General features: G+C 25.8%; 2 protein-coding genes across 4 annotated transcripts; one reads left to right on the forward strand and one right to left on the reverse strand.

Moving 5' to 3' along the window:
- Window positions 1-394: 394 nt before the first annotated feature.
- On the reverse strand, window positions 395-12499 carry LOC113559909 (ubiquitin carboxyl-terminal hydrolase 36-like). 3 transcript variants are annotated; one of them, XM_026965697.1, is made up of 17 exons: window positions 12263-12499; window positions 10451-10912; window positions 10292-10367; window positions 9655-9765; window positions 9476-9590; window positions 9335-9402; window positions 9042-9267; window positions 8687-8927; window positions 8420-8582; window positions 8223-8355; window positions 7502-8119; window positions 7304-7378; window positions 7049-7102; window positions 6859-6965; window positions 2453-2568; window positions 1921-2138; window positions 395-802 (listed from the first exon to the last, which is right to left on the reverse strand). In XM_026965697.1, the coding sequence occupies exons 2-17, from the start codon at window positions 10871-10873 to the stop codon at window positions 793-795; spliced, it is 2754 nt and encodes a 917-aa protein (XP_026821498.1). In that variant the 5' UTR covers window positions 10874-10912; window positions 12263-12499; the 3' UTR covers window positions 395-792. The 3 variants fall into 3 exon arrangements, with proteins under 3 accessions (XP_026821498.1, XP_026821505.1, XP_026821491.1); XM_026965704.1 differs by having other exon boundaries at window positions 399-809; XM_026965690.1 differs by lacking the exon at window positions 395-802 and having other exon boundaries at window positions 1556-2138.
- An 8430-nt stretch (window positions 12500-20929) lies between these two features.
- LOC113548548 (histidine triad nucleotide-binding protein 1) lies at window positions 20930-22908 on the forward strand. Its single transcript, XM_026949490.1, has 3 exons — window positions 20930-21209; window positions 22371-22475; window positions 22623-22908. The coding sequence occupies exons 1-3, from the start codon at window positions 20979-20981 to the stop codon at window positions 22785-22787; spliced, it is 501 nt and encodes a 166-aa protein (XP_026805291.1). The 5' UTR covers window positions 20930-20978; the 3' UTR covers window positions 22788-22908.
- The last annotated feature ends 234 nt before the right edge of the window (window positions 22909-23142 follow it).

Here is a 23142-nt window from a genome sequence, read left to right on the forward strand (position 1 = left end):
AATTTTTTTTTTTGTTTTTCCTGATCTCAAACAGAAATATACTACGAAATATTAATTTTAACCTTTCTAAGATATAAATTAGATACAATTTTCTAAAATATTGTGAAATCAGTACATTCATCACTCCATATGTTCAAATAAATTATGTGTAAATTCAAATTGACATATTATGTAATTCTTTATTTTTTTTTCAATTCATACTTCACATTTAATCGCACATAATAGTCATCTTACAATATTTGTCTATCTAAATATACATTAAAAAACATTTTTTAAGCAACACAATTCAATTTTTACAAATTATAGGTTTACAATACAAATACACATTTATTTACATATTTTAGATATAACTTATATTGCGTATAGAATAACAGTACCAAGGTGTTTTATCATTAAAATCACTACATTATAAAGTATAATACATCAATAAAATGTGATGAATATATTTATGTATGTATGTATATATTATATTATAAGTATTATATAGATATACATATAAGTATTTTGAGATTATAAGTGAAATTATCGTTTAAGATTTCAACAAAGTAATAATGTATACGCATAGTTTTTTCATATATTTAATTACACATTTTATATACAAGAAAAATCAAAATTTTTACTATTTGAGGTCAAAACAAAATATTTACTTCGTTAATGACTTATTGATTGAAGACATATATATATATAAAATGGTAATAATAATAGCAACAACAACACTGTAGTCTGGATGTTCTGAAGTTAGGAACCGAGCGTGAGAATCGGAGTACAAACATTGTTATAACAACAGACGCTTCAGTAGAGCCTATAAACTTAGAAATTTAAAAAAAATTACAAGTAGTCATACTAACAACGCGTGCACACAATTTTATTCTACGAATCACGAGACGGTAATTGAATGTTAAGTGAGTAAGTGGGAACTACTTGTGGGACTTAAACATTGCTAACATTTTCAGCATCCAAATACAGTTGAAAAAAAGTTTTTATTTTCTAAACTTAAACAAGGAAAATGAAAAAAACTATTTTTTTTTTATAGATAATAACTAATCTTATCCCATCCCACCCTACATGAATACATAATTTATTAAGTAAACAAATTTTATAAAAATAATTATCATTATTATACAAAAAAATATCTAAGTTAATTGCTCTTTTTTATTAAAAATTAAATTGAACAAATGATGGTTTATATATATATATATAAAAAAAATCGATAATCTTAAAAAAAAACTATTTACTTTATATAAATGAAATAATAAAAAAAATTTTTAAGTTTTAATTAGAAAAGGATAAAATAAATTAAAAATGGTATTTTGTAAATAGAAAACACATTAACTAAAATAAAAAGATTAATAGTGTAGATTCATAGAATAAAAATAAATGGTCTCATAGAAGGAATTTAATAATGCACAATTTTTCATGATATAAAAAATGTACATAAAAATATGCTCAATATATTTAATTAGTTAGAAATGATGGCAATAGTTTAATATTGTCTAAAAATTGAAATTTAATTTTGAGACATATTGCAACAATGATTAATTATTAGTCAAATATTTACAACAGCTATGAATAATATTAGTAATAATATTATTCACTGTGTAACTATAAAAATTAACACGGATAATAATTTTACCTGATAATTGTAAAATAAATAAAAATACAGACTAGAATATTCTCTTCAGCAGAGCTGAAATCAGGACAGTTGGCAATGAAATTTTAATTAACTTTAATTTAATAAACTGATAAAGTTCATAGTTTTTTTTCAATTTTTTACGTCATATTTAGCTTATTACATTTGAAATTTTATTTAAACCTAGATTATTACAATTTACAACATTTTACAAAATGTTTTTTTGTACACAAAACTAAAGACAAAAGGTCTATCGCTGTTTATGCCAATGACGACGATTATTATTATACCTGGGTTTCTTATATCCTCCACCGCCATTTCCGCTATTATTATTGTAACGATATTCATTGTTGTATTGTCGATAATTTTTGGTTCGACTCATCCAAGTGATTTTATTTCGTCCCTTTTTACCATTAAATTGATTTAATTGATTATGTAACATTTGTAAGGCATTTGAACCATTTTCTTTTGTATGGTGATTCTTATTATCAAATTTCTTCTTTTTTACCTATAATATTTTATTATTATTTAAAACAGTCTAAAAGTGTTTGTTTTAACAATCACTACAGTATTTAATAAGTATAAAGTATAGACAAGATAAGATTACATAACATTGTTATTTATATTAATAACAATTTCAATTATTATGTTTACTAGTTATATAACTATGAAAAATAAATAATATATATAAAAGTAAAAAATACGATTTAAAGACTTTTCAAAGATCTAGAGTTAAAACTATAAAAAAATGTATAAGACACAACAGAATAATGTTCGAGAAAAAGGCTTAGTTAGTTTTAAAAATAATTAAAATATACTTACAACTCCTCTATCAAAATCTTCGTTGTATTCATCATCAAATGAACGCTTAACTCCATTAATTTTATCCTGTTCAGCCTCTCGATCTACAAAGCTTTTTTCACCATTCCAAGTTTTGACTAAAAATAATAAAATATTTATCAAAATATTAACAATTATAACTTCTAAGGTTTCTGAAAATTAATTACCTTTGTTCATATTAAACATTATTTGACTAATATATTATGTTTAAATAGGAGAATTTCAGAAGTCATTCAGATGCATAGGAAATGTTATTGAAAATATATGTTGATAATTAATAATTACAACAATTTGAGGGTGAAATAATGTATAAATTATATTTTATTCAATATTATTTAAATAGATTTCTTATATATATTCTGATCTTTAGCGTACAATTATCAATAATGAAATCTATTAATTTGTATTTTTTTGTTTAACCACCATTAAGTGTATATATTTGAATGGACATTGCCATGACCAATATGTATTGAAGGACAGTATTTTTCAATGAGTAGATTAAGGCCACCTGCAGAAGGCAAACATTTAGTACACTAAGGCGCTTAAAAAAAATTATGGACCTAAATATATAATAAGAATATATTATGCATGTCAAGTTCATTGGTTCATTCAGTTCACTTTTTATTAGCACCTAGAGATACATAATTGATAATGTAAAGCCAATACTGAAAAATTAAATTAAGACTATTTATTTTATTTTATATAAAATTTTATATAAAATACATGGAAAAGCCGTCATTCTTATTTAAGAGATAAAATACAAATATTCCAGATGAACACGAAAACATAAGAATTGAGATAATTAAATCGGTAAATGCTTAAGCCAGTTATTAAAATATCGTGCACTTATGAATTAAGAGGACACCATATTGTCTATGAGTTGTCATAATATTACTAATATTAATTTACAAACATATAACATATTACATAACATAACATAACAGGCAGGCCCCCCTGATAGACACATAGACCAGATTAAAACCATCAAACAAATGTTAATATTAGAAAGCACTCAGACTACAAAAATAGAGAATTCTGGAGAAATGTATTTAATCGGAATAACATACTTGCATGAGTCATAATATTTAAAATCTTACAACGATTAAGAAAAGAATCATATTAAGCGATATGAAAAAATTGAGTACAAAAGGGCACTTAAATTTTTGTTTAATATTAAAACATTTATATAATGTAGGTACTATATTTTATTAAATATATGGACTTTACAATGGTATATATTATTTGTATATCAATACAAGATTTGTAGTAGACAAAATGGATTTGATTTTCAACTATGAAAATGGTTTCTAATATAAATTGAATCTAGTAGGTACACATGGACTAGAAATCCTCGGTAAAAAAGAGAACATCATTCAATGATTATTACTGAGTTCCTTACCCACCCAATCAGAGATCAAGTAATTTTAAACATATCGGTTGGACATGTTCCTATTACTGACAAGGAACTAAAACGAATAGTCTCTAAGTTAGGAGCAAACAAAGCCCCTGAGCCCAATGAAATAGTCAAGGCTGTGGTGATAAAATGTTCTTATATAATGTTGTAGTCTTTTAAAACATACTTAAAATAAGGAATATTACATAAAATTTGTAAGAGACAAAACTCGCAGTAACTATTAAGCTATTAGAAGGTCCAGTATTATATCATTCACTACACATGCTAGACACTATAAACAAACTCTTAGAAAAGATCCTAGACACATGGATTAGGAATTTTCTTAAGACCAACAATTTCTTGATGCTAAATCAATATGGGTTCAGAAAAGGGAAGTCTATCACTACTTTGATGTGACCAAAAACCTCATGAATGGGTTGTAGTCAACTGGATCAGAAACATTATTGGAATAGCCACCCTCAACATTGTTTAATCATCAAAATCGCTAGTTCAAGGTAATTGCGATCGCAGACATATTGTCTTTAGTTGCCAAATCACATGTTTCATTTACGAAGATAGTAATCAGATGGCTTATCAGAGCAAGACTATGACAGTTATACAAAAACAAAAGGTACTTTAGATTACAAAAAGAAGAATCCACATCAATATTAAATTGCACATAAGAGGCACATATCATAAAAAAAGTCTAAGGTATCTTGAAATCCAAGTACAAACAAAGTTAAATTCTTTGTATCACAAAGATAATTTGTAGGAAAAAGTATGCCTTAAGTATACACTTACAAGAATCATGTGAAACTAGAACTTATTCTAATCTAATATATCCATTAAAATGAATGTACTCAAAAACAATGTGTATTAAACACGTATAGTACCTACAGCAAAGCACGTTTTTATTCCCCCCTTTTTTACATTGAATCAAAATAATATTAGTAGTAATATTGTAATTGTTTAAATTATAGATATTACTCATTGATATTAATTTCATAATCATTTTAAAGGTAGGTGATAAAAAGTTAGTCATCAATTAAACTAATACAAGTGTTCAACAAAAAACATTTAAATAAATTATAATCATTATATAATTTTTTTACTTTTGGATTAATTTGTGTTTCAGATAAGAGCAAAAGATGAGATTATTAAGCTATTTTGTTTCTCAAATTAAATATGTTAACATTATTAGCTGATATTTCTCCTTAATTCATCTCAAAAGAATATTTAAGTATAATTATATACCAATTAAAAATTCATATGTAATCATAAAATTGAACTTAGATACTTCAGAGGTGGGTGGTGATAATATGATTGTCATCAGTAATATCAGCAAACTTTGAAACTTTTCTCATCATAAGTTATTATTTATTTTACTTTATTTGTACTATTTACAGTATATAAATATATAAGCATTAATTATCTTAAAATAATAAATATTTTTATTAAAAATAAAAATTAAGTATTATTATTATGTCATGAAAATACAATACTATATTAATACTTCTTCAGAGGTGGGTGGTGATAAGGTTTGTCATCAAAAACGATCAGCAATATAATAGATAAATGGTTCATCATTAGAAGTATAAATTATGCAGTATTAGTATGTATGATTCAATTTTAAATAATAAATTAAACATAAATGATAAAAAAAAATTAAAAATGAGCAATGAATATGTTAATATTCCAAAATATAAGCTTTTTATTAATTTAGTCTACATTTATTTAAATTATTATTTATAAATTAATGATAATGTAAATTGTTAGAAAATAATTTTGAAAAGTTAAGAAAACAAAATCATACACTAAATCAAGTACTCAATAATTAACCCGTCGTTGGTGACCCTATGAGCATTTCGTTCACACAATTGCCATTTTAAGAACCACTGGTTTCAACATTATTGGATTTTGATAATATTATATAAATGCTCCCTTGATTTATTTACGGAAATGATTACGGAAAAATATTAAAAGTTATAAATAAACTTACAAAGTTATCGGAGTCCATTGTTGCCGTATATGTAATAATACCGTGTAGTTAGCGTTGTACTCGCCTTACTGTATATTTTATAATTATACTGTTTTTATTTTCGGTTTATTATCTTGTTATTTTAGTATATAATTATACTATAGCAGTCTAATATTGAAATTTGTCAGTACCATCGTACATGCTCACACGAGTATTTTAATAGGTAAGCAAAACGCTAACACGACAATAACGGTGTAGAAATATTAGCGTCATCAACAACGGGTTAAAGAGTTGAAAACATGAAAAACTTGCACAGTTAAGGATATTAGTAATTTATTAATAAATTCAGGCAATTTCTAGTCATGATGCATGACAATCATACTAAAAGCATATAACCAACTTAAAAAAAAAATAATCATGCTTCGTATAATAATTGGATTTTAATCATTTTTATTTTATTTGAGAGAAAACATTTTTAATTTAACTCGTATGTTTTTCTAATAAAAACTTAATAATTTAAAATTTATAAGAATTGAATAACAATAGATCCTTCCAATAAAATAACTTGAGTAAATAGACAACTGGAATATCATAGAAGTAATAACTAAAATATATCATTTATTTCTGTGCATTTTATAGTATATAGCAGGGATGGGCAACTGAAAGTTAATAGAGGGCCAATTTTAAGAAAATTAAAATTTAGCAGGCCAAAGTATAGAGCAAAAAAAAAGGGTCATGCAAAATATGCATTTTAATTTAGCATAGACATAGCTTAGAGTATAGATGATTGCCTTTGAAATTGTATGATGTAATTTGAAAATGTAGCACGACTAGATAAAAAGGTTCCACCAGTTGCCCACCCCTGATATATAGTACAATTTAATAACATTGAACAATCAAAACCTATTGTTTCATTTTAGTGAAAATATAACAATACTACACTCAATGATCTACCAGTTATGGATTCAATTCAGTTATTAAATATGAACAATTAAGAACAATATAATGAATATTTACCATCTCCACCAAAACCCAAATGCGTTCTTGACTTCATACTATCCTTGAAATTGTTACCGTTTGATTTACTAATACCATTAGTTTGAAAATCGTTTGTAAACTTTGGCCTAAAAGTAATAATTATTAATTATTATTACACGCAAAAATCCAAAAATTACTAAAATCATTAAAATTAATAAGTATAACTTGCCAGTTTTTTGTTCCGTTTGAATGTTTATAGTTATTACCATTTGATAACTTACTCCTAAAATAAAAAAATAAAATTTAATGAGATAAATTAATTAAAATCAATGGTTAGAATATGAGACTCAGTAAGTAACTTATCATAACATATCATACCACTAGAGGCTCAGAAATGAGGAGGAAAACAATCAATAGAGTTCAACCACCCTAATTTAAATTTCAACATTAAAAACTATTGTTATATACATGTTTTCAAACTTACCAAGGTTTATCATCGAGAGACCCGTTTCCATTTAAACATTTTCCATTTGTTTTGATATCAATTGGTGACTTAGTTCTGTATAAATTATATTATATTATTTACTATTTATTAAAATATGTATGTGGAATATAATTAATCAAAACCACAATATTAAATTAAGTAATAGAAAAACTAAAACTATTTAGTTATAAAACTAACCCATTATAAGTGTGATCAAGACGAGCTTTTTTATTACTATCCAATTCCAAAATTCCATTTTCACGCTTACGGTATTTTTTTTCTGAATCTTTTCCTTCAGTTGAATGAGATACCTTATTAGTGTTTGTTTCAGTATCATCTTTTAGAATTCGAACTAAACATTTTTTGACAGGTTCGGGTTCATGTTTAACTTCTAATGGTTCTTCATCTTTAGGCTTCAATACTAAACATTTTTTTGGTGGCATAATTTCTTTTTCTTGTTCGATAGGAGAATCATCATTAGGTGGTTTTAATACCAAACATTTTTTAGGTGGTGTGTCTGTATCAACTTCATTAGGATCTTCCTTTGGTCTCATGACTAAAGGCTTTTTATCAGGAACTCTTTGGTCTGTCGAGTGTTTAATTTTTCCTAATATCATGGGAGAAGAAACATTATCTTCCCCAGATAATGAACTATTCTCATCATCACTACAATCTTTATCCGAATCTATATAAGGTACTAAACTATTATAATTTAATGATGATTTGATTCCATTGGTTGAAGATTCTAATGTTTTATTATACACGTTACACGTGTTCTCAGTTAGTGATTTATCTTTTGTTTGCCCTTGTTTTAACCTAAAATTCAATTGATTATTAGAAAATAAAATTTAGTTTCATTATTATTATTATTATTATATATTTATTCTATAAAATAAATTAAGATAAATAATTTAGTTACATTTTAATATTTGAATCCCATTTATCATATATTTGACTTTTTTTGTCTTTGATAATATTTTTTTTAATATTGTTTAAACCATTCAATGGTTTTGTAATACCATTCAACGGCTTTGTAACTCCATTACTCTTGTCTAAATAGAAAAACATATTATATTATGAAATGTATAAAAAAATAAATGGTAAAACACTACTAACTTGAAAAAAAGCCATTTATAGATGGTTTACAAGATGAAGTAGATGTTACAGTTGATGTTTTACTTTCTACATTTGTATTCATATTTCCTGATGGTTCCAATTCATAAAATATTATATAGGAATCATTACTTGTTGAATAATTTTTGAAATTTGTTTGATAAACCTGTAAAATAAAATCTAATAATCCTATATCTAGAAATACCTAACAAAATCAATAATCTAAAAATAAATAAATATGCTGAAAATATAATAGTTTATAATACATACATTTGAATCATTAAAATAGTAATATGATCCAGAGGGTGTTAGACCAAGAGCTGTGTAATGTCCACTATTTAAACTTGAACCATAATGAATTACCATCGATACCAGATGGTACCTTAATGGCCGAGCATCAATTTTTAAATTATGATGATCAAATTGATAACTAGATAAATCTAATCGTTCATTTATTTGAATAGCTTTACTGTTTTTATTTCCACTAAATCCTCCCATACCAACACTGTACCTGTAATATAATAGTGCATATTTATTATTTTTCTTTTAGTTGCTTCCCCGACAGCATAATAATATGCTTATATGAAAATGTATATAATTAATTTTTATTCAATCAATAATTTACCTTTTCAACTGAATGCATAATACATTTGGTGCTCTTTCAATGGAGAACTTTTTATCGGCAGCAACTTGTCGTCGACATCTTTCACAAACATATGATTCATCTAATGGTTCTTTTTCAAAATAATTGTCTAAAGCGTCATTAACATTATCAGATTGCCTGATATCAAGTATGAGATCTTGGAAATGTTGAAATGTAGTTGATATGTGTCCACATTTACCACAAGTTACTAAACATTTAAAATAAATTTTAAGTTAGTATTGAATTTACTAAATTGTTTATTTAAATAAATATACCTTCAGTGCGGATATAACCACCAAAAATTTGGTTAATAGGTGTAGTTTCTTTAGAATAATTGTCTAGACTACATATAACAATAAAACAATAATATTATATTTATATTAATTCTTTTATTAATATGTATATTTAATACATACGATTTAGCAGCATGTCCTAAAACGGACAAATAGCACCGTTCCATACTTTCAATAAGGTAACGAAGGAACTCATGGGCATCCTCTTGACGATATGTTGACAAATGTTTACATATTACTAACAATTAAATATAAATTATTTTTTTGTTTCAATTTCAATTTAATTTTTGTATTATACATACAAGATAGGCGATTAGTAATAATTGATGCTTTGAAGCTAGAACCAGTGTGTTTTTGAGATAGTGTAAATGTATTACAGACCATACATACGATACAATCTTTTTGAAATCCAGCTAAAAACGTAAAAAAAATGTTCAAACATGCCCATTTTAAATATTACCAGTTTAATATATTATAAAAATAATTAAATAAATAATATAATATTAATACAAATGTATAATATATAACTATAAATTATACACAATATATTTTTGTTATGAAACTTGTCACTTTTTCGTGACAGGTCCACACATATTTTTATTACACCTCCAAAAACATTATGTACAATTAAAATTAAATTTGTCAAATACACAAATATATACAATATTGTGTATTGCACAAAAATTTCACAACCACGATTTTTTAGTAAATGGAAAATTTTATTTGGACAAACAAAACACTTAAAGTATTAGTGACAATCTGCTAAATTATAAATCAACCAACAGTTTTATCTCTTATTGATTTAGTAAAAGCAGCAAGTTTGAGTATTTTAAACTCTGTACTGAAATAACCTCAAGCAGAAACGGTGTTGATTAGCCCTAGACCTGTTTTTTGAGTATTTACTTTGATTGTATAGATAATATTTTATTTATAGCTTACTTTTCTGTTGACATGTTTTTTGATGTTGTTCATCATTCATTAGCCAATTTGTAAATGCAGGAATATGAAATAGCGCCTAAACATATTTATAAAAATAACAATAAAATAAAATGTACCTACCTATATACATTAATAACATAATAAAGCTATTACACATACTTGTAATGTAGAATTGATGTAACATATTACACCAGGATTATCTAATCCAGAACCAACTGACATTTTTTTATCTTGCCAGCCTAGTTGTACACGTTCAGGAGGATATAACACTACTTTAGGTTTAGGTAAATGGGATATTTTGTTAGTATCACCATTCATCCTTTCATTTTTTTTAATCATATCTTTTTTACTACAACCATTTTGCAGTAACATAATACAATTGTTTTTCATCTGAGACAACATTGAAGGTTTATGGTCTAACATTTCAAATTCTATACTTTTATCTAAAATTCTACTTGATGCTATGTATAAATAACTAGAACGGTCGTCTGCCACAGAAGAATGATGAATCCGTCGATCAGTAACTTTGTTAGAAAGAGACTGAAACAAAGCAGAACCTATTTGATTGCTTGCGGCCGGCATTATAATAAATCCAACTCATCATACGGTAAATTGAATTATCTGCAAGACAAAATAAACATACCAATAATTATTTTAGATATTAAATTTTGAAACTTCTTATAGATAACAAGATAAAGTACTGTTATTATACAGTATTAAAAATATACACAAATTGTGAAATTAATATACATAACAATCTTTTACAGTAAAATATCAATAAAAATAATAAAATTAACCATGGCAATGGCCAATAATAGAATTATTAAATATATAAATGTTAATTATATACATTTATTTATTAATGTAATAAGAAAATAAAATACTTATGTTAAGTAGGTACCAAAGAATAAGTTTTTGTAAAATGAATGACATTAGACAAATATAGGTACCTACTTAATTTCAAAGAACAGATATTCAAAATATTTTATTGAAAATGAACAAATAAGTTTAAAAAAAATTGAAATTATCATTTATGACAGCATAGAAAATAAAAAAATAATTTACTATAGGTAACTTTAAAACTGGGATAATAAAAACTAATTGATAATCAATTATAAATATTGACACTTAAATGATAATTGATTTATTAAAAATTAATTTCCTTCATTAAATAATACATTTTTCTCGTAAATGTCATAAAATAATATTCTATAAACAAATTAATTGATTAAAAAGATAGAAAATATAAGTTTTTTTGTGTATTTAATGCTTATCTTTTTTATATAAAATAAGGTACACATTTTACTAAACATCAGTAAAATTAGATTATATTTCAATCGTAAATAACAATAAAATCATATACTAGACACCTCTAAACCTAGATAATATAAACAAAAGTAGATTTTGACTTTTGAATACTAGAGATCACTAATTATATAATATATTTATATATTAATATTATTATTGTTGTTGTTGTTCGATTTAAACTTTGGATTTGAATATCGAATTATTTATATGTCATATGTATTTAATTGTCTTACACATGCACTCTCGCGGAACATCACATTATCGAAGGTCTGTGTATAATATGTCCCGGCCCCCGAGGCGCTATCTCACATGGTCGTTTCGATAGTACAAGGTTATTGCATTTCTTTCGTCTACATAGTTTCATATATTTAAGCCTTCATAATATTTAAGTATGGTTCCATACTTAATAAAGCGAGTACAATAATTTTGGCGGAAACCGGCCGGGCAGCCATATCGTCTATACACGCGCGTTTGAACGCTTCCGCTCCCCCCGGTCCGCTTACGGATAGCGGTGACCGCCGACACGCTTTTATACGTTCGTACACGTCTCTCCAAGAAGACCTAGCAAGGGCTTACAGTAGTCTCGCGAATATGAGTCGAACAACAACGATATAATAATTATATTATGTGACAACGACAAGACAATAATATTATTATACTCACGTCAAATCCGGGGCAGCAGTAATGGCGTACAATAGCGCTATCGGGCACACGTTATAAAAGTAAAAAATAATTATTATTGTAACTACAAAACAAACACACAAACACACACGCGCACGTAATAAGTTTAAGAAAAAATACAAATAATTATAAATAATAAAAATAACTAAAACACCGAAGGGCGAGGAACGTTGAGAACTTCACTTGATTTTTTCGACTGCAAATTTACTTACACTAACCTGTAAACTTGGCCATAGGAGCCGCCTGTGAGTGTTGTCCGATACCCCGATTGCGGCGGCCAATCAACACCAGGCTCATCACAAATATCATGGCAGAGAAAACGGTGAAATTCCATTCGAATCGAAACGCCGCTCAGTTGTTGCTAATATTTATTTGACACCATAAATCATGATTCATGATTAATATAATCTGAAACCATCGGCATCACTCATGTTTGTGGTCACACATTATTTAAATTTTACTTCTATCATTGTTTTTATCCAAGTTTTCATCGCTTATGTCGTAAAAAAACGACTATTTTTCTAAAGCGTGAACGTCACGCCCGTCACGATTTCGGCATGAACCACGGATTTTCATTCGGATCTTCCATGGATTGACGTTTGTTGGCTACGGAAAGGTGGGGATTTCGGCGGGCAGCTGTCATCAACTTCTCCTTCTTGGTGTAGTACTTAGCAATTAAGCGATAGCGAGGCTACGACAGATATATAGAAATTATATTTGTAATCTGTGTATATAATAATTTATGTAGCGTGTAGGATGGACACTCAACTCAATCAAGTGACAAAGAAATAGGAAAAATTTACTATGGAAAAAAGATTATAAATTATGATCTTCTGTTGGGAAAATAAATAAATACTTGTCATCGTCACCCTCGTCGGACAATACTAAGCAATGAAGAACATATTATGTGTTGATTTGTGATGTCTCTAGACGAAAAAAGTAAAATCAGATATATGCTTAGTTATATAGCAGCTTTCATAAAACTGCAGTACAAGTGTACAATTATTAATTATTTAAGTGTAGAATCGCTAGGTATTAATTCGGTGCTTGCAGTGGGGGAATATGGTGGAATGACATCCCTCTACTTAATTTGTCTAGAATAACGCATCCCTCCTAAAACTTGCGTTTTAAAATGAAGTACCATTAGTATTTTTACATTTTTGAATTATTTCATTTAAAATTTAAATTATAGTATTGTACTAGGATTATATTTTGTATTGGTTATAACCCTGCCGGGACGAGTAAACACTTTATAGCCTCACAATTCAGATTTTTTATCTCCTCATAGACGGAAATGGTGAAGGGGCTTGAGGGACTTAGTCCCCCAAAATTATGCCATGTTTCATGTGAAAATATTTAATATAGATTTACTAATTTTATAGTACGTATATTATATTATTGGTATTTTGTTGTTGTATTTATGTGTACTATCTATTACAGGCTATTAAAATGTGTTATGTTTCAATAGAATAAAATATGTGACGTCTATGTTTTAATTACTATCATATTATTTGTATTAGGTTTTTTTTAGTTAATTTAGCCCCTCAGAAATTTCAATGAATTTCCGCCTATATGTATCTCCCCATTAATCATCCATAATAATAATAAATACACGGACTTAAACATAGTTAAGTTAATCATAGTCCATCGATACAGTTTCGTTGACCCTAACTCACGAAATGTTGAGAGAATGTGGGGTTCAGTCAAATGGGGCAACAAAACACGTAGAGAAATAGATGAAAATTTTTTTAGATACGTTTATGACGGAATTTATGTGGCGATCAAAACTAAATAATAGTGATCCATTTGAAATTGAAACAATTTTAAAAGATGTAGCAGAGTTTTGGGGATCACAGAAAACATAAACATTTTTATACATTTTTAAATTTATTATTAGATTATGAAAATAATTAGATTCATAAATGAATAATTTATAAATATCAATAAATAAACTTATTATTTTGTATTTATACCGCGGCGGGGTTATAACAAACCGCAGTACCTTACATTTTTCATCTAAGAGAAAATTTTTAATTTTTATGGCGAAAATAATTGTTTTATAACATTTAGATAGACTCGGCTTTGTTTTGTTTAGAGTAGGTCATTTCGTAATCATATTAGTATCTATACTTTATACCAGGGGTGGCCAACATGACTATGTACGCGAGCTGCATATATTAATACAATTATATCAAGAACCAAATTATCTAATCTGTACTTTTATACCACAAAAATAATAAAGATAGCTAACATCCGATAAACATATAAAATTTATTACGAAATATGAAATTATAAAATAATAATAATAAAAACATTTTTTTTTATAAATGTATGCGAAAAAAATTAAAATTTTGGTCTTTATAAATAAGACCGCGAGCCGCATACGTCGATGAAGAGAGCCGAATGCGGCTAGTGAACCGCAATTTGATCACCCCTGCTCTATACTCTATAGCCTTATTTAAAGTATATAGAGTTACTCTATGGTTTAGAGCCAATAATATAATATTATTAATATTAAATATCACAAAACAATAACAATGTTAATGATTATAAATAGAGAAATAGCTTTATGCTAAAATATCTAAACGTAATTTCTGACAATGTTTTGTTGATAACTGATATAGTGATATGTGATCATAATATCATTACGAAACATGACTAATTTGTTTTGTAAATGTCTAATAAAAGCAATAATATCATAAAATTTCACAGTGCAATTTTAATATTTAGTTATCAACAAGGGCAGAGGTTCCTAGTAAAGCCCCCCTCTAACCCCCTCACCAAGTTATGCTCTATTCGTAAAAATAATTACATTGTAGTTTTATGAGATAAAATGCAATCATAAATATGTAAATGGGGCTTACAATTTATTTTAAAATATTTAGTCTAAAATGGACTAGAGCCATTTCACCACAATCATGGTATACTGTTTCAAATGTTTCTATAATATTAATATTTATTTAAGTTTTTTTGGGGTTATCCCCCCCGCTGAAATTTTAATGAATTTATTTTTTATAAACATCGTAAATTTTAAAATCCTTTTTTTTTTTAAAAAAAAAAGCCAAAATTCAGGTCCAAGTACGCCACTGATAAATAATATTATATAGATATAATATTATCTATACACTTTACACAATACAGTATAAATAACAATAGTGTATCCTGGTCAGTGGCATAATTGTAGGGGGCAAGGGGGGCACTTGCCCCCTGACATTTTTTTGAAGGATAAAGGTATATATTTTAACCGGGGAAGAGGGGTGTCATGGATTTTGATAATAATAAATATATTATATTGCCCTCCCAAGATTTTTCTCCAGTTACGCCACTAATTCTGGTTAACTATATCAAAGAGACGAAAATACTAATACATCTTTCTTAATGGAATGATAAAAATTCAGCGTATACCCCAATAGAGTAATAGTATTACACGGTATATCCACAATATATTTTTTTATGTGTATTTGAAGTTAGAATTTCGATACAATTACAAAAAATTGGACAATATTTTGTAGCTAGGTAATTATATTTATAATATTTTTAACATTCATACATCTTAAGGTTTTAAAATTAAATACAAGGTTAAAGGTTCAATTTCCTTATTAACGGTTCTTACATAATTACATATTAAAGAATCTACACTATTATTTTTGAAGTATAGATATTTCAAGTCTTCAAGATTAATTTTTCATGAAATTGAATATTCAAATGAAAAATTACAATTTTAGTTATTTTGTTGTAATTCAAAAAATATTATTTATTGCTACTCAAAACTTTTCTGTACCATAGCGTGTATAAACCAGTTCCATAATCCCATACTCCATAGGATTATAATACTTCGAAAATACAAATGTGTGAACTAAATAATGATAATATACTCTATGGCATCCTTTTTGAATTAAAATTAATAATTAAATATATTTCCAAATTATGTTCATTAAAATTAAATCTTGGTATTACTTGTGAGTTTTTTGAATATACACCAATAACTAGTGTAGTATAAAAATAGAACGTATTTTTTCTTTGTTCAGACATATTTTATAAGTAATACAAGATTTAATTTTAATGAACATAATTTAGAAATATATTAATATATAAATATATTTATTTAGGCATTAAATCTAAATAAACATCTGCTTTACCTGACATGACTTTATATAGTAAGATTTAATAGTTTTATATCCTTATTTATATATTTTTTCAATTATATACATAGATATATCTTTAGTTTTTTTTTCCATTTGGACCAGAAATATTTGTTAAAATATCTTCAGTTTTTCTATACATTTTCATACTTTAAGTAGCTCACTAGTCGAATCTTCTAAGTTTGTAAGTTTAATAGATAACTCAGATAAATGTAATTGTGTGAATGCTTTAAACCTATAAACCACATTTGACTGTATATTTTGTACAAGCTGAAACAGCTTTTTCACACTGATGGAGAATAACATCGTCTTTTAAACTTTTAATCACAATTAAAAAATTTTCAAAATTATTTACATAAAAAAATGCAGCTTTTAACCATGTTTCCCACCTTGTAATAATAGATTCGGGAGGTAAAGGTATAACCGGCATTTCTTTTCAGTATTTATTTATTTTCGATGGTACTTTCAGAAAAGTTTTTTTCCTAAAATAAACGAAAGAAGTTACACATGTATTTAGATTTTATATATTAAATTAATTACCAATATTAAATTATCTATTAATGTAATAATAAATTTAGTTTAGTTAAGTATTTTGTTCATTAAACACACACAATTTTAAAAAAATCCAAAAACGTGGAAAATTGCAAAAAATTGCATTATAAAATTAAATAGACAGAGAATGAGAGAACGTAAAGTAAATAATTATAATTAGCCGTATTTGAATATTTTGTACCTTAAGAAACATATTTTTGCCTATTTTTTTAGTATTTTAAACTTAAAACAAGATTTTGAAGTTTTTTTATCATAACTTCCAAACAAATATGACCAACTTTTTTTGAAAATACCATCTTATTAAGCATGCAAAGTACCAACACATTTTTCTAAATTTGCTTTACCTACTTGCTATTTTTGATTTAATTGTCATTTTTCAATAACAATAATGCCAACTCAAAACACCTTTCTTGGTTAATGTTAAATCTTAAATATTTTTGTAATTATATTAATATTTTTTTTCGACTATAATTAATGAAAACAATATACATTTTTGAGCTATAATAATATTGCTTTTAACAGAAGGTTATAAATTATAATAATAATAAAAATATATACATTTTTTTTATACAATTTATTATATAATATTTACACATTTATTTCAGTATTAGTATGATTTATTTTACAATTAATATACGGTAGGTTGAATTAATTATTTTTAAATTAATAAATCGCAATTATATCTTATTAATATATGATTATACTAGTAAGTACCTAGTAGGTACAGAATGCACAATGGAACATAAAGTGAAAATTCTATAGAACGCGCGTGAGGCGTGACTATATTTGATTAACCAACTTTTAAATCGTATTCAAACATTTTTCATTTTATTTTTTTTATTTATAATAATATAGTATAATATTGAAAACCTAGGTATTATATTAAATAAAACTACGCTCTGATTAGTATTTTACAATGTATATAGGTTCTTTTTCCTATATTATTAATTTAATTCATATTTTTGAGGAAATGATTTAGGTACTATCTAGTCTTAAACTTTCGTAAAATGTTTTTCTAAAAGCTTGTTACTATTAATACAATAATGAAATGAATAGTGTAATAGGTAATAATATATGCTGTAAAAAATAATTTAACAGATCGAGCATACCTCTTGCTTTCAAATGTGTGATGTGTCACACACTCACGCCCAGTTTTCCTATATAGAAAATGAGATTTATACATAAAACATTAAAGTTTTTAACACTTTAATTAATAAGAAAGGTAGCAAAATGTAGATCACTGTAATGTACCTATGTGGCTATGTGTTAAATTGTAATTCAATGATGTAAAATCTCTGTAGCGAAAAAAGATTCTGAAGACAATCTGTTTATAGGTAATATTACTATAAGTGCCTACATATATGTTTTCATGAATTCATGATATGTTTTGAGATATTGATATTAAAAGTAATTTATTTTATTATTTGTAAGTTGTATTATGCTAGGTTGGTTTAATTTTTACTGAAAACTTGCATTTATTATACAATAAATTATACAATTAATATTAAATAGTTACTTGTTCTTATTTACACTTATTGCGTTATTACCATAATAGGTATATAAATATAATATAGTATAATACAATCAAAATATTATAATTATAAATACATATAGGTAAATTGTTAAATTGTCGTTAATCTAAATGTTTTGAAAATGTCATCATGTATTAATGTGTGTATATTATTATATATTTATATCCTGTTATAGACATAATATTTTTTGAATTTTAACCAAACTATTAAAGTTTTTTGTTTAAATAGCATTAAATGTTTTAATGATGTTTATTAATGTTTATAGAAAACAAATTTAAAATCAAAATGTCTAGAAATAGCTAAAAAAAAAAAAACCACGCATAGAAAATTCTACTATAAACTGTTGGTGAACATTAAAACAAGTATCTACATTTTATGGTTATTCGTTTTTGAATTAAAACTTAAAACGAAAGTTGAAAATTGTTATTTTACGCTTGAATAATCTTAAATTGTTAATATTTAATATTTAAACTTCATATGCTCATGAGTCAAAATAAATCATTGTGGAATTACGCTCAACTTTTAATTTTAATTCCAATACCTACCTAATAAAAACTCACGGAGAACCTATTGTATTACATTTTATATCGAGAATTCGTAATTGCAATATCATTGAAATTTTAATAATGTGCATAATGTTATGACTTATGAAATGTACATTACTTGTGTTATCAAGTTTACCGTGTGTAATAATTTTTATAATAGCCGATAGGAAGAATTTTAAATTTACCTACTTATTATCACCACTCACGATTTAAGAATAATCATTCAAACATAACTATTCAAAGCAGTCACCGAATTAAATAGCGTATACTATTGTATTTTAAATTAAGACGGGGTGTTTAAATCAACACAGACACACTGTTACCACTTACCTACATTTATTATGGACCAAGTTTACACAGAAAGTCTAGATAGCCCAAGGGGATTTAATTGACAAGGGTACTAGTGGACCCATGAAGATCTAATTAATCCCAGGGAATATAGATAACTATGGGGATCTTGTTAACCGGGGATCTAGGTGATACGTCACCTATGGATAAGTACATTTCTCTCTTTTTTTTAATATAGTTATTTTCGAATCCAATCACGATCTTTCAACACCTTGTATGCGCACCTGTTAAGGAGTCAACATTATTTTCTTGATGATTAACAATTTCACGAATGAACCCTTCTACTGTTAAACATCGATATGTTTTTGTCATATTTAGATCAGTATTGTTGGAATCCGTGTATTTATTATAATTATGAATGGCGGGGCTAGTTTTCACTTGTCGCGGTAGGGTTATAACAATTATAAACCAATACAGGAATTATTTTTAAGTAAATTATAATAACAGACAATATGAAATAATTATCTACTGACTACTGCGACACTACGTATTAATGTAGTTATTTATTTATTTTTTTATAAAATATCAAAAATGAATGTTTACAAATTTAAAATAAATACACTTTTGATTTATCTATATATCTGTATTTCTGTAAACTAAAATAATATAATATAAAAAATTAATATTCATTGAAATATTTAAAATTTTCAACCTACCATAATATTAAGTACTACCTACTACCAACCTGTATTGTGCTTATATAATAGAAAAATAAATTACTATAATAGCATAACTCCTTAATAATAAATTATAGATAATAAAATATCCTTATATTTTTTTATAGAAATATAGGCTGATTGCTAACAGACCGTATAAGTACGCTCATAATCGTAATTTTTTTATGTAATATTTATCGTTGAATTGATTTTACATACCACGAATATGATAGGTATATAGATACTATATTCTATTATAATGACCTATTGAATGACACATTTGATATCCATTAACCATAATACTATAATAGTGTATAGTGTAGGTAGTAGGTATTATAAGTACTTACTGACTACTATAAAGTATGGTGGCTAAGTGGCTTCCTCGGTTTTTCTTATAGTCTTTGCACTTTTGCAATGATCTTTAAATTGCGTTTTTTTAAAGTATATAATAATTTGTTAAAAATAACGTAAATGTATATTAATACACATACATATACTCTGGTGTCTGGTTATAATTTAACTATCGTTCTAATTGTTTAAACAAAAATCAAATTATATATATATATATATATATTTAGACCAAACAACAATTTATTCTCAGTATTATTTTGAAATTGGAATGCTTACAATTTTTATAAGTTGGTACCTATAAGCTAAGAAGAAATGTGAACAAAGTCGATGTATTAAGTATTTGGTATTTTAGTATTTTGTATAGTTTGATTTTGATTTATTAGTTTGATTTATTTTTTGCTTTTCAGTTTTTACAACTTTCCATATCAAATTTCCAACATTTGGCAACACCGTATACCACATTGAGAGCTTTTTAGTTTAATTTTGATAAGCATATTAAACTCATAAATTTTAATAATTTATCATTTTTATAATCAACTAAATCAACAGTTATTAATAATCATCAATGACTAATGTATGCTTTTAGTCGAAAATTACTAAATTTTGTATCTTTAGTACAAATTAGCAATTTATCAAAGTGTAGTTATCGAACAAGTAGTTATAATTTTACTAGAACTTCAGGGTCTAGATTTAAAATGTCTGAGGTGGAAAAATCCTCAGTCGCTTCACCTGGTGGTGATACAATTTTTGGTAAAATTCTTAGGAAGGAAATACCATGCAACTTCATATACGAAGACGATCGAGTAAGTGTAAACACAGCTTTATTCATATAATCTGTGATTTAACTAATTAAGTAGTATTAATCTAGTAGTAATAACTAACTAAGTATAATAGTATAAAAGTTGTCTATCACTTATTATATTTCGTCGTTTCGGTAAATTTAATGAAAATCTTTTTTATAAGTATTGTTTTTCACATTCATATTATGATAAATTAATTTTCTTTCAAATAAAGTGAAAAATATTTGCGTGAAATAATTTTTCTTGTATTTTTGAGCTGTGGCTGTATGATCGGTCAGTGCCAGATTTCATATATTTTTTACTCAAGGCAAAGTATATAATATGATAATTGTCGTTTTGTGATAATTTCTAGTTGAATTAAACCTATTTAATTTTTAAGTATTTGTGTAATAATTATCTGACTATAAAAGATTTAATTTGTTTTGGAAAAAATTAAAATTTAATAAAATGATTCTGTGTATGATAAAACCCTATTGGTTTGAGGACCAGATCTCCTACCAGAAAACACCTATAATTATGCATAAATGACCATATATGGTCTGCAATATGTATAAGTTATCATAGCTCGCTACACAAATAATACCTACAGAAACATAGTGGTAATCCGAAGGGAATTGGGGAAAAGGGTTGTTCGGATTACCTACAACTTTGTTTCAAAATTGTCTTGCAATTTAAAACTAAAAATTGTTTTTATTTATTTGTGTATAAACTATTTGAGTACAATAAATATAATAATTATATTTATTTAAATTAATTAAGATTATTATTTTAAAATATATACATACTAATTTATATAATAATAGAACAGTGGCATTGTACACCCAAAGCCGTGTCTGGATTACCATTTTTGGATTAGCCTATGTTCGGATTACCGCTACACTACTGTATTAAGTACTTTGTGATGAATTCTTAAATGTTTTACTTAAAATGTTAAAATACTTATTTCCTTGTATGTTGTTATATTATTATTTTTTCTTTTGTGAAAAATTAATAAAAAAAATTGTTAAATAAAATAATAATTTATGTGTTTACCTGTGAAATATTGTGAACAAACTGTTGGTTACTGGTTGGGTGTTCACTAAACAATTTACTATCCCCAACTAAAAAATGGCAAATGCTACATAGTTTTTTTATTAATGCATATTATTTTACTTTTTTAATTAGTGTGTTGCATTTCATGACATTAATGCTCAAGCACCTGTACATTTTTTGGTGATACCGAGGAAACCAATTGAAATGTTATCTGTCGCTGACAACTCAGATGAAACGGTAATTTACTTTAATAATTAAAACATATATTATTATGCTTTATCTCCTTATTCTTCTTAAATTATTAAATAGTAAAAAAAAATGGTAATACAAGTAAATAACAAAATTATCCTCTAAAATTATATTAAAATTAATTTTTGATTTTAGTTGCTTGGACACTTAATGTTGGTTGCCAGCAAATTAGCAAAAGAACAAGGATTGGATGACGGTTTTCGTTTAGTAGTTAATAATGGAAAAAATGGTGCTCAATCGGTTTATCATTTACATTTGCATGTTCTTGGTGGTCGCCAACTAGGATGGCCACCTGGATAATTATTTTTATTACTCAATTTAATGTTTTTTTAATTATCAATATATATGTGCAAATTGTTTGATTTGATAAAATATCATTTACAATTATTGCAATTGAATTAGGACAATTATAATTATTTTGTTGCATTCATAAAAATACAATAAAAGATAAATATTTAATTATAAGGTATTTTATACAAACAAATAAATCCAAATTCAATTTTATACTGATACTTCATTTCTTCTTTTTTTTAATTTGTTTTTATCTAATGTTAATGAAACCGACAAAAAAAATATTATTATTAATTACCATTAACATGGATTTTTATTTTTGGTAAATAAATTATGAAATTCAGTTTTCATTAACATCTTATGC

The sequence above is a fragment of the Rhopalosiphum maidis genome, chromosome 1 (assembly GCF_003676215.2).
Source record: "Rhopalosiphum maidis isolate BTI-1 chromosome 1, ASM367621v3, whole genome shotgun sequence".
Lineage (NCBI taxonomy): Eukaryota > Metazoa > Arthropoda > Insecta > Hemiptera > Aphididae > Rhopalosiphum > Rhopalosiphum maidis.

Coding starts and splice junctions, on each gene's coding strand:
- LOC113548548 (XM_026949490.1), top strand. CDS start 20,979: ATGTATGCTTTTAGTCGAAAATTACTAAATTTTGTATCTTTAGTACAA. Junction 21,210..22,370: donor TCATATACGAAGACGATCGA/GTAAGTGTAAAC, acceptor TTTTTTAATTAG/TGTGTTGCATTTCATGACAT. Junction 22,476..22,622: donor CTGACAACTCAGATGAAACG/GTAATTTACTTT, acceptor TTTTGATTTTAG/TTGCTTGGACACTTAATGTT.
- LOC113559909 (XM_026965690.1), bottom strand. CDS start 10,873: ATGCCGGCCGCAAGCAATCAAATAGGTTCTGCTTTGTTTCAGTCTCTT. Junction 9,403..9,475: donor TTAGGACATGCTGCTAAATC/GTATGTATTAAA, acceptor TGTTATATGTAG/TCTAGACAATTATTCTAAAG. Junction 2,139..2,452: donor AAGATTTTGATAGAGGAGTT/GTAAGTATATTT, acceptor AAAATATTATAG/GTAAAAAAGAAGAAATTTGA.